General features: G+C 42.0%; 1 protein-coding gene across 1 annotated transcript in view; it reads right to left on the bottom strand.

Annotated features, from left to right (window-relative positions):
* Window positions 1-4603: 4603 nt before the first annotated feature.
* LOC125300637 (fibronectin type III domain-containing protein 7-like) overlaps window positions 4604-12945 on the bottom strand; it is a 14404-nt gene continuing 6062 nt past the window's right edge. Inside the window, exons 5-15 of the mRNA XM_048252695.1 lie at window positions 12626-12889; window positions 11551-11808; window positions 10717-10968; window positions 9964-10218; window positions 9534-9791; window positions 9170-9421; window positions 8723-8977; window positions 8249-8509; window positions 6460-6489; window positions 6061-6115; window positions 4604-5665 (exon numbers count right to left, since the gene is read on the bottom strand). Of these exons, the coding sequence (XP_048108652.1) occupies window positions 6084-6115; window positions 6460-6489; window positions 8249-8509; window positions 8723-8977; window positions 9170-9421; window positions 9534-9791; window positions 9964-10218; window positions 10717-10968; window positions 11551-11808; window positions 12626-12889 (2117 nt within the window). The 3' untranslated portion in view covers window positions 4604-5665; window positions 6061-6083. The remainder of the gene's footprint in view (window positions 5666-6060; window positions 6116-6459; window positions 6490-8248; window positions 8510-8722; window positions 8978-9169; window positions 9422-9533; window positions 9792-9963; window positions 10219-10716; window positions 10969-11550; window positions 11809-12625; window positions 12890-12945) is intronic.

Below are 12945 nucleotides of genomic sequence, written 5' to 3'. Positions count from 1 at the left end.
TATGAATCAGTGACCTCTAAATCTGATTAAACAGGAAAAACACTTTCCTAGGCTGAATAATGCGTCAGATAGGCCTATAGCCAAAATTAGCTTCTGGTGGCCATCTTGGACGCCATCTTGAAAATTATAACTCTTTGAAAATGATGAACTGATACTTTAGTGTGACATATATGAATCAGTGGCATCTTGAAAATGACCCCTTTACTGGGGTCAGATTTTACTAGATTTTCAATATGTTATTAAGTACATCTAAAGGCATCATAATCAGTTGAAAAACCTTTTGTATCAATTTTTTTGAGGTTAGGTGGGACACTAAAATCCACCGGGAAAATTCTGACAGCACCGGCCCCCCTCCCATACCCCCCCCCCCCCAAACATGCACACACATCAATAGCACAAACAAAATATATAGTGCAATACAACAAGCCAATCAACCACAAACCAGGCACTTTCAATAAATGTGTAAGGAACTAGATATGTAACAGTGCAGTATAAAAACAGCTTTGTGGGTGGATAGAAATTTCAAGCATCATGCAAGGACATATCTGGGTATCATAGCACTCCAATAGTTGCCTGTATAAATTTAAAAAAGCCTAGCCTACAGACAATGTCAACCTAATAACACAGGTAATTAAAGGTATAGGTTTGGTATAGGTTTAGGTTTGTACGAGAATGATTAAAGTAAGCCTATATAGGCTTACATATAGACAGTTCCAAAGAGTTCCACAAATCATTTATCAGCCTGAGTGGCCCACTAATTAGTCATTAGGCTAGGCCTAGGCTACATGTCAACATAAGACTAGCTTATGCTAGTTTCAATAACGTCAATGCTTTAGCTCCGCTAACCTTTCTCTCTGCCTTCCATCCATTAGGGGTTTGCACGGACGTCACGTTCTGGCCGGTAACCATGGTAACCCAGCACGCGCGGCCATATTGGCGATACTCAGTGAATGGAGTATTATGCACTTTGGATATCTTGCGTGATTGTAGCCGTTTCTAAACAACAGAAAAGCTCATCAAAATGCGTCTAAGATGCAAAGGCATGACAGGACTTGGACCACAAGAAAATGCACGATATTTCGAGAAATTACAGTACACTTTGAGAAACACTGGTCTACGAAATGACAGTGGTCCAGTCAAATCTTTTACTGTCTATGGTCAAATCCCAGCCGAGCTATAACTGTAGCTCGACTTACCTGTGCATGTAAACATACTGACTGACAAAAAATCAGAATGAGTCATTATAACAGACAAGTAGCCCTGTGGACACACAATATTGTTGGAAAATTGAGATGTGTGAAACACTATTTGACTCAAATGGTAATCAGAAATAATTTGTTATAAAAAAAAAGACTAAAATGTGTTGACTAAAACTGACTAAGACTAACATACCTTTAGTTTTCTTTTGACTAAAACTAGACTAAAATGACGAGACTTTTAGTTAGACTAAAAACTTGACTAACAAAAATGATATTTCAATGACTAAATATGACAAAGACTAAAAAGGACATTTCGTCACAAGACTAAGACTAAGACTAAATTAAAAATAGGTGACAAAATTAACACTATTGGCAGCGCAGATCCATATTAGGGGTTTGCACGGACGTCACGTTCTGGCCGGTAACCATGGTAACCCAGCATGCCTGGCCATATTGGCGATACTCAGTGAATGAAGTACAATGGAGTATTATGCACTTTGGATATCTTACGAGATTGTAGCCGTTTCTAAACAACAGAAAAGCTCATCAAAATGCGTCTAAGATGCAAAGGCATATAGGACAGGACTTGGACCACAAGAAAATCTTGCGATATTTAGAAATTACAGTTTATTGGCAAAAGCAGATCCATATGAGTTGGGTGAGGGAGACGAAGCACCAAGTTCAACCACAAGCGCCCCCCTTCCTCTGATAACTTCTGTCATTATTCTCCTTTCTCCCTGATTTTTTAATAACTTGGAAGTCGATACCTACACCAGATGTTTTTCTCAGTCGGACCTATTGGTACAACCTAAAACACGGCAATATTTAACCATTTTCCTTGATGATGTTTGGGATTTACTTCAGTGCCTAATGCTTTCTAATGAGGTGAGTATCTCCAATATGGCGACGTCCAGATCTGATGACACGCCGTGCAAACCCCTAATATGTAAAACAGCAAGCAACCACGCAAATCCGTCGACTGTCAAAACTCTTGTAGCTTTCCTCGAACTTGATCGTTTGTAGGGTCATGCCATTAGACGAGGGGCCGCTCATTTATCCCCCTACATTTCTGTAATAGACTTGACCTGCAATCGGTTCATTGGATAAACCAGAAACACATTCCCCATTCCCAGGAGGCTTTGCTCCATTCTAGCTTAGGCTTATGTTAGATAGATAGATAGATAGATAGATACTTTATTGATCCCCAGGGGAAATTCAAGGTCTCAGCAGCATACATACAACACAAACACATTCTTTAACAGCAGAAAGAGTAATTAAAGTATATAATATAAAAACACAACTAAGCAGTAAGGACAGTAGAAGATAAAGAATATGCTAAATATACTAAAATACAAATTATACTAACACTTAATACAATATATAAAAAATATACTAAAAATACAAATTACAAAAATACAAATTATACTAACTAACACTTAATCTAAATCAATTCTAAAAACAGTATCCACATAGTGGTGATTAATAAATCAGAGGCGCTTGCAATGACTGAGGCAGGGACTGAGCCTGTGATTCTCTGTGTATAGTAAGGTATGGTAAGGTGCTCTAAGGTGCTCTGTGTGAATGAGTGTCATAGTAGTGCAATGGTGATAGTGGTCATGGTGATAGTGCAAATGAGTAAGTCAACAGTGCAACAATGCAGAAATAAAGTAAAGTAAAGTCTATATATCTATTTATTTAACTATTTAAGAAAATGTATAAGTGTGGCCACAGTTCGGCTGTGGCATGGAGGGGGGGGGGGGGTTATGCATATGTGCTAATGTGCTACTATAGCACGCAAACAGTGAGGCATAAAGACAGTGGTACAAGTGGTTAGTGGACAGACAGTACCAAACATGGAGGGGGTGAAGAGTTAAACGTTAATTTAAGTACAAACAAACAAATGACATTGTCATTTTTTATTTGTGATGAAAGTTCAGTAACGTCTGAATAAGACAAAAATGAATTAAGATAAAAAACTAAGGCTATAGCCTACACAAAAATCAGCATGGGAGAGATGAGTGTGCAGGGTAACTATGAATGACATATAGACAGTGAGCAAGTGGTATAAATATTGGTTAGACTTCCTTTATATTAAAGTGTGAATCTCTGAGATTTTCTGAGATTTTTATGGGCCGGCCCGCACCACGCAGATTCATCGGCCGGCCCACCGGGAAAACTCCCGATCGTCCCGATTGCCACTCCGCCCCTGTATTTTACTGCCTACTTGTGGAGTACACTGAAACCACCCACAACTTATTTTCATTCATTGCATCTCTTTCAAATCCTGAGGAACTATCTATTCAAGTTCCTATGTTTGTGTATGTTGTCAGGAGTTCATGGTACTTTTTACCCACATAAGTATCAGTTTCCTTCATACTGTGCAACCGAATGTTAAGTAGAACTCAATATTGTGAAGCCTACTTCTGATCCTCCATTAGAAAAAAACACTGACTCAGTTTATGGGAAACAGTTTCAGCTGTTTTCCTCTAAATGGTGTCATGTTAACTGGGGCATAGGTCAGTAAACTTTTCACCAAAGAATACCAGTCTGTATGCCCTAAAAATAATTGGGCCTCTCTCTCTTTTGTGGAAAAGAGACTAACTAGATAACTGCTTCTAAAATTGATACATCCTCTCTGCTATTCTCTTGCACCTCTTCACATTTTGTGTGTGTGTGTGTGTGTGTGTCACAAGCAGCCATTAGTTCTTAGGCATTGATCAAGGTGAGGTGAGGGGTACTTATGCGTCTGTTGTTTCACATACAGCCTCCCTGTAGGAGGGCTGCCAGTTTTATCACTAACATTCCTTTGTTTGAGGCACAGGAATAACTTGTGTTGTAAGTAGCACCCTACAATAAACACAACTCCCATTTAAAAGCTTAATTTTTGCGAGACAGGAAACATTCTCATTTTCTTTAGAAAAAATAGAAAAAATATTAAATTTTACCTTGTTAGCGCTAGATTTTATTTAACATACTGTTTATCTTTTATCAGAACCACCTTTATTGTTGTTGGTGTTTATTTATGCAATAAGCAGGTTGTAGGTTCCAGTGACCTAGAACAGCTAAGGGGTGTTGTTAGGCACAATGCAATTTAGCCAATCATATGAAGTTTCAGAAAAGGAGTAGTTTTACACAAAACTATAGCTCTTTAGTAGTGAAAAGCCTGCTGCCTCACACAGCAACACAGCTACACACACACACACACTCTTTCTGCTGTTAAAGAATGTGTTTGTGTTGTCTGTATGCTGCTGAGACCTTGAATTTCCCCTGGGGATCAATAAAGTATCTATCTATCTATCTATCTATCTACACACACACACACAGACTCGTCTTTCTTTCTTTGACAATGGCAGTACATTCCATGCAGCAGGATACTTTAACAGAATAAAAATGAAACAGATCAATTTGCCAGTGCTTGTGTACTGAATTTATTACACATCCTCTGGTGGGGAGACTGTGCCATGTAGGACTTACAGGAAGCATTACTCTGGATGGTGTACAGCTCAGAATAGTACCAGAGAAGGCACGGAACTTTGGGCAGAGGGACAGGGCATTTTATAAAATTTATAAAAAACAAAATATATCAAATTGTGAAAAACATTACTCATTTTCTATTTGAACAGAGGTGCAACAAAACATACATTTTTTTCACTTTCTTCACTATTGTCCTTCACTTCTTTTTTTCTGAATTAAAAACAAGACAGATTGGAAATGTCTTTTAAAGTTACAAATTTAACTTTGTAGGCTGATATGAAAATTGGACATTCATATGTTGAGGAAATATAGTCCATCATTACAATTAGAATAGTAACCAAAATGGAACTTATCTTAAATTCATCAAAATTACAAGAGTTTAGACTCTAAGGTGCATTTAGTTCATTAGGCATTGTGTCTTATTAGCAGTGCAATGCCACAGGATGAAGGACTTTAAAAAGGTGAAAAATAAATTTGAGTGTTTATTTAATTATTGTGATTTCCTAAACATGTCTATTTTTTCTATTAACAATAGGATCAGAAAGGATAAAAAAATCCTATTCATTCTCTAATGTCTTGACAGAATCAGTAATGTTTTACATTTAGGTTCCATTAACAATCCACAATGCCTTAGTTAACATCATCATCAAGTCTATAGCACATAATATTACCTATGTATCTGTGCTTTAATTGTCCATTTTAATATGGCATAAAATGTAACAAAATGCTTTACACAATGAATGTCATCTTTTAACTACACTTATCATTCGTTCAAAATTAACTATTTTCCTCATATTACTTGATGCATCATGTAATGCTATTTGTGGGAACCTCAATGTAAAGCATTACCAATGATTCCGTTGACAGCAGACACGTGTGTGAAATATTCCACTTCCAGTCCAGTGCTGGGAGGGACGCAGTAAGGGTAGAGGGGTTTTCTGGTCTGGCTCCTGGGGGTGATGGATGCTTTGGATGCTTGGTAGATTTAGCAGCTGTGTGGGAGAAAAAGTCACAAAGTGTGTGTGCGTCTTAGATGAAGCAGATGAGAATATGTGTGTGACAAATGACTTTCAACAGATTAGGTGTCTGCCACCTTTCATGTTGTTAGTTATTTTTTACAGAAACATGATTCCATTTGTCGCCCTGATAATAAGGACTTTATTATCATAAGGACAATTTCATAGGTGCCCCTCCTGAGACTTGATCCACAGCCCGACAAAGGCAAGTTCTGTCATTCTGTCATCTTTTATGCAGCCTCTGGCTGCATGACACAGTCACACACTCCAGCTAAGTGTACTGAGTGTGTGTGTGTGTATGGCTGTGTATCTGTGTGTGTGTCTGTGTGTGTGTGCGTGTTTTTGTTTCAAGCTTTATAGTTTCTCCTTACCAGAAATGACATATCAGAATGTTCTAATCCACACTCCTCCTGCCCCGATAGATTACTGAATAGAAAGAAAGAAAATAGGAATGAATATCAGGAAGAACAAACCACAGCAAATGGCCATCTTACATTCAGAGTGTGATGTGATCTTTCAGAAGACCATGACATAAACATTGATCACACATTATCATTGAACCAAAAGCAGTGAGTGTTTTCAATGGGGTTTAAAGGTTCTCATGTGATTATTTACATACACTGCATACATACATGCATACTGTATGTAAGTGTTTATATATATAGAGTACATACATATAATGACGGTACAGTATATTTATACCAACAAAATAATACATTGTTTGCTATTTGTTTGTTTGGTGGAAAAGGTGGAAGGTGGAAAAGACTCACTTGTTCCCACGTAATCTCCTGTGCAGGATACTGTCAGAGAAGAGAGAAATTACTTCAGTTTGAGCATTCTAGCAATTGGTTGGAGCTTTTAATGAATGCCTAATGAATGTCAAAACAAATGATTACGCAATTACCCAAAAAACAAGCCCCTTATTGTCAAAGGTTCTTTGCACTCCTTTCTAAGAACAACCTACTAGACCCTAAGCAGTGTGGTTTCAAGATGGGTCATTCTACAGAAACTGCTCTTTTATCTGTCTGAAGCACTGGTAGTAGCTAAAGTATCTCCTCAGTCATCAGATTTCATTTTACTTGACTTATCTGCAGCCTTTGATACAGGGAACTAAGACATTCTCATTTCTACATTATCTGAGCAAGGAATTTCTGGAAAAGCATGAAATTAGTCTGCATCCTACCTTATTCATTCATTCAGTATCTGTTGGCAAGGACAGATATCAGACGCTCACAAGTTCACTACAGTTGTACCTCAGGGATCAATACTTGAGCCCCTTCTGTTGTCCATTTGCACCACTTCCTCATTTACCGATGTTTCGTTAAGTTAGGCCCACGACACCTCATGAAGGCTTAACAGTGAAACCAGCGTCCTGGAGACACTCCCCTCCATGCTGCCACCATATTACCACATTGAAATATCCAATACCCAAAATACTCTTAACCAGCCCAGGCATGGTCAAGGTTGGCTAGGCTGGTCCGTCCCGTTGATGTGGACTGAACCATAGCCATAAAAACCCTGGCCAACCAACCATCAACCTAGGCACAGCCCATCACAAACACAAAACAAATTAGCCAGTTAGCTTAGCCAGTTAGCTTAGGCCCCATCACAAACACAAAACAAATTAGCCAGTTAGCTTACACCCCATGCTGCCACCATATTACCCCAACAAACATCCAAATACCCTTAACCTACCTAGGCATGGTCTAAGTTGGCTAGGTTGGTCCGTCCTGTTGATGCGGACTGAACCATAAACCATAAAAAACCTTAGCCAAGTACCATCAACCTAGGCACAGTCCATCACAAACACAAAACAAATGAGCCAGTTAGCTTACCTTAGCTTGCGCCCAGGAAGGGTAACTTCTCCTTACCCACAACCATTAAACGCCCGTTCTGCTGCTAAAGACATGTTACTAACCACCTGCCTTAGACTTCGACCACAAATGCCCAATTCAGACAGCAAGTCAATAGCAGATCGGGCCACAAACCCACGTGCACCGATTTCAATAGGCCTTAATCGTGCACTCCAACCTCGCTTAGCTGCCTCCTCTGCTATTTTAGTGTATTTAGCTCTCTTCAGCTCATTGGCCGCTTCCACTCTGTCTTCCCAAGGAACAGTGAGTTCAATGAAGTAAACTATCTTCTCTGAATCCGACCATAGAATTACGTCGGGTCGTAGCTTAGTACTCACTATATGTGGAGGTACCGTCATCTGCTGGCCAAGATCACACGAGGTATTATTTAAGTATTATAACAGAACAAGGCACGAAACAATCATAATACTACTTTCAAACAACAACAACAACAACAACAACAACAACAACAACAACAACGGCAACAACAACAACAACAACAACGAAGATGCCCTCAAAAGCATTTTTCTGGGAGCGTCAAGTCATTGAATTAGACCAACACCTCCAGAAAGCTCAACTGTGTTTGGTGTCCCAGACTCACTCCCCTCAATAGAATAAAAGCCGTTGATATAGAAAGGAAAGAAGAAAAGAAAATGGGAATAGCAAAGACATATACTGTCATCAAGCCATTTTATAAATGCTATACCTGAGTAAAGCTTGTGTGGACAGAATGAGACCTGGCTGCCGTCCATGTTAAAGGGCGCCACGACGACCGTGTAGACATCGCCACAGGTGACGTCCGAGATGTCACAGTGGCTTCCCCCAGGTGGAGTAGAGCAGGTGTAGTTGCCAGCGTTGCCATGGACGTCCACGGTGTAGTTGCTGAGCGAGCCAGACGAACGCCAGTACACCCTCAGCGTGTTGTTAGCCATACTGTACAAACGCACACCTGATGGGCAACACACGCCTGTGGAGAAGAGACGAGAAGTGAAGGGAAGTGATAGGAGATGCCAATTGTAACTATACACACATGAAATGGTGTAGTGTGTATTGTGCTGTTTTTTTTTTTAATAAAGAATGAAATATAGACAGGGAGAAGGTGGGAGGGAGTAAAGAAGGGAAGGGGAGAGAAAGAGGGAGATAGTGTGTGTGCCAGTGTGTGAGTGTGTGTGTGACGCACTTGAAGAGAATCCCTGGTAGTTGCACTCCGCCTTGCGGCCCGTGCGGCTCGTCACCTCCATGGAGACGTTGTAGCTGGTGCCGCAGGTGATGCATCCCATCAGGCAGTGCGTGTCCTGGGCGTGGCAGCGGGCATGGCCCCGGGGAGAGGTCAGGGATGTGAGGAAGGTGTGAGCTCCTCGTGCTGCTGACCAGGTCACGTTGCTCATAGCCTGGGTCACTTGATCCACTGTCAGGTTCACTGGACAACAGGGCACTGAGTGAGAGAGACAAAAGTGCAATAATAATGTGTTATAAGTCTGCTATAAGGTATGTCTGTACTGTAATATACTAGCCAGTCGAGCCTCGCCCAGAAAATTTGAGGTCGGGAAGTTGGACCAATCCAATCCACACACACACACACTCACACAGACACAAAAACACTGCAACTTCTCATTCCCCACTATACCTGTTTCTAGTGGAACGACATAGCTTGGAAGACTTGCTCCAGCACTGGTGGTAGCCATGACAGTGACATCACAGGTGGAGCCACAGGCTGGCTCTTGGACCTCACAGGATGTTCCATTTGACTCACAGGGAAATGTATCCGTATCACATACAAGACTGGCTGTGTAGTTGGCTGCACTGTTGTCAGATGTCCAGCTGACTGTCACACTTCCATCTGTCTGAGATACACTCTGGATTTCAGGCATACAAGGAGCTGAGAAGACAAACACGTATGCATGCAGTAAACAGCAAAGTAACAAATTCCTCATATAAATATTTGTGTGTGTGTGTGTGCGCGCTTGTGTGTGTTTGTCTGTGTGCTCTACCTGTCTCATGCGCCTGTGATTGGCAGTTGCGGTTGCAACCACTGAGCTCACTACATGGAATGACCACCACGTTGTAGCGACTGTTGCAGGACAGGTCCGACAGTGCACACCGAGGAGACGTGTCATTACACACAATTAGCTCGGATTGGTCTACAGCCCGGGTCTCATACAATGTTGCCCCACGGACTGCTGACCACATGATTTCCAGTGTTTCCGTGGAGACCAGTGAGATAGACACATCCGCTGGACAGCAAGGGACTGAAAGAAGAAAACACAAACACACACACACACACACACACTGAATATACTCAGACAATTTATTATACACAAGACAAAGACAAAAGTACAGTACAAGGAATGCGTGGAAAGTGTGTAGATGTTTGAGTGTGTGTGTGTGTGACTGTGTGTGTGTGGGTGTGTGTTCTCTTACGTGTGGTATAGTTGAGCACAGGCCCAGGAGGGCTGGACCCAGCTTGGTTGTGGGCAAACACGGTGACGATATAGCTGTATCCACATTGGCAGCTGTAATAGCATGAAGTCTCCGAAGAATTACATCTCTGCTCCGCACCATCATCGCGCTTCACAAATGTACCATAGGAGTCTGCCGTGGCAACCGCATCCCAGTCCACCGAGCAGTTCCCTGCCTCTGGCTCCGATAGCCACACAGGATTGGGTGCGCAAGGGACTGCACAGATTTAATCAATGAAGAGTCAACACTGTTCCAAAGATACTTACAGTACTGTAAATGTTTATAAAAATTAATATAATGAGGTATTGTATCATTTTTTAATACACTATATCCAATTAAGTAAACATGTGACCGCGCACATCCCTTTTCACCGTTTCGGATGGGTGCTGGATCAGAGGAAAGAGTTCAAAAGTAAAAGAGAGTGATCCGCACACCATATAGCTCCCATGGAAGGTTTTTTTATTTTGCGTGTTGCACGCAAAATAAAAAAAACTTCCATGGGAGCTATAAGGTGTGCGGATCACTCTCTTTTACTTTTAATACACTATATCCAGCCATATGATATAGCTTGTTTTTGTTATTAACATCAGTCTATTACTCTATTCCTATCCCATGAATTAAATCCTAAAGCATGAGTGTGTGTGTGCGTGCGTGCGTGCGTGCATGTGTGTGTGTGTGTGTGTGTGTGTGTGTGTGTGAATAAAACTTCCTTACTGCTGACAAACTTGATAGGGTCGGAGGGCAGGCTGGGTCCGGCCTGGTTGCTGGCGGTGAGTGTGATGTAGTGCGTCTCCCCGCAGCTGAGGGGCGAGAGGGAGCACGAGATGGAGGAGGAGGTGCAGTTCAGGCCGCTGGAGCTTACTGCCATATGCTCGCTCGCCCCCTGAGAGGCGTTCCATGAGACCAGCAGTCTCGCCTCCTCATTCCACACCACTGACAGCACAAAGTCCTGAGGCTGAGCTGGACCTGAAGACACAACACAACCCAACACACACACACACACGCACGCACGCACGCACGCACACACACACACACATACACACACACACACACACAATGGATTAAGTGAACTTGAATGCTATAGGTTGGAACCTATGTAATAAAAGCATTGTGATATATTGCCCAATGGACAATATCAACAGGCTTATGTTGATATTATGTTGGTATTACTGATAATATAATTATGTATGGTCAACTTTGGATTTATTTGAAACGCATCATTAAAAAGAGACAATGTCCTTTCAAGGGTAATAAAAAATAACATTCAAGTCAAAATAGTCTGATGTGTATAAATTATTCTAAAGACCATGTAAGCTACCTTGTAAACATTTCAATGTAATGTACTTCCTGTTCAAAAGACCTTTTATATTGGGTCTTTTATATTTTTGGATGTGTTAAAAGATTCACTTGTAACTTGTTATTATTAAAGGTTGTATCAGCGACAGCGGAGATTATGTTTGGGCCTTTTTTGGGCCTGAAATCGCTGATACAACCTTTAAATTAAAGCGTCTAGTATTAGTGGACAGGTAGAGATTGCAGTAGTCTCACGTGTGAGCTGGCAGACTTCGGTGCTGTCCCCAGGCCGGCCCTCAGCATCCCAGGCCAGAACCGTGGTGCAGTAGGTGCTCCCTGGCTCCAGGTCCACCAGGGTCTCGGAGCTGGAGGTGGTGTTAAGGCGCCGCAGAATGTCTGAGCCCTGCAGGATGACCGTGATGGAGTACTGCACAGCATGCTCCATTGGCTCCCAGTCCAGCTGGATGGTGTCATTACTGGGAGAGCTGGAGTTGACCTGAGGAGCTGACAGCACTGTGGGGCAGAGGTAAAGCAACTTAGATGCTATTTGTCATACTGTATGTGTGTGTGTGTGTGTGTGTGTGTGTTTTGTGTGTGTGTGGTGTGTGTGTGTGTGGCAGCAAAGGTGAATGAGTGAGCTGGCTACATGGGTATTACTGAAGTATAATTCAACTCTCTTGAAAAAGACAAGCCATTTCTGTATATCTTTGCCAATGAAGATGAATTGCTAAAACTAATCTGCCCGCATTACCAAAATGCTCTTTGTGTGCATGTTTTCAGAAAATGTATCCAAATATTTATTTACCTTCCTTAAATCTGATACAGTGATTCATCCCCGGACCCTGAGTAAGATCATTGCTCAGCCCCCTGAATCTACCTGTGGTATGTTCTCCTACCTGTACTCCCACACCCACACCTCATCTTTGCCTTTGTTATTGGGAAGCCTGAATTTTTTGGCTTGAAGGCCAAGAGCTGAGTGTTAGTTACTGCCTTACTGGCAAGATACTGAATATACAATAGGCAGAGAGAGCCAACAGGGAAGTTGCACATGTGTGAAAACTCAATACCGGTCTGCTGCTCTCTAAATTGGCCTGAGGGCAGGGCAGGATATGCTATGGAGTCACTATCACCTTTTGTGCAATAAAGGGTGAGCCCCATATCATAATCCAGCCTAAAGGCAGGACTGCAGAGTGATACTGTGTTTGTGTCTGTGTATTACAGAGAGAGACACAGAGAGAGAGGGATAGAGAGAGATAGAGAGAGAGAGAGAGAGAGAGGCACTGGCTTTCCTTTTTCTGTGAGCGTACAAATGCGTGACGGAGAACAGTACCTGTCTTGACCACAACTGGGACTGATGGCTGACTCCGTCCACCCAAGCTGTTGACAGTGAGCACACTGACACTGTATTCGGTGTAGGGTTCGAGACCATGGATGGTATCTGGGGAGCTGGAAGCTGGTGTCTCAGAGAAGAAGGTCCCATCAGCAGCCTCAGCTCGCACAACGTAAGAGGCTGCTCCAGAGACGGCTTCAAACTCCACTGTGATGCTCTCACTCTGCTTGGATGTTGCCACCTCAATAGTGGGAACGTCAGGAGCTGTGGAGCGTGCACAGACAGATTAAGTGTCTCAAGATTACAAATATGTGAAAACA

This window comes from Alosa alosa, chromosome 9, assembly GCF_017589495.1.
Source record: "Alosa alosa isolate M-15738 ecotype Scorff River chromosome 9, AALO_Geno_1.1, whole genome shotgun sequence".
Classification (NCBI taxonomy): Eukaryota; Metazoa; Chordata; class Actinopteri; order Clupeiformes; family Clupeidae; genus Alosa; species Alosa alosa.
Note: the sequence above shows the minus strand (reverse complement) of the source record. Positions and strands in the feature narration are given on the sequence as shown.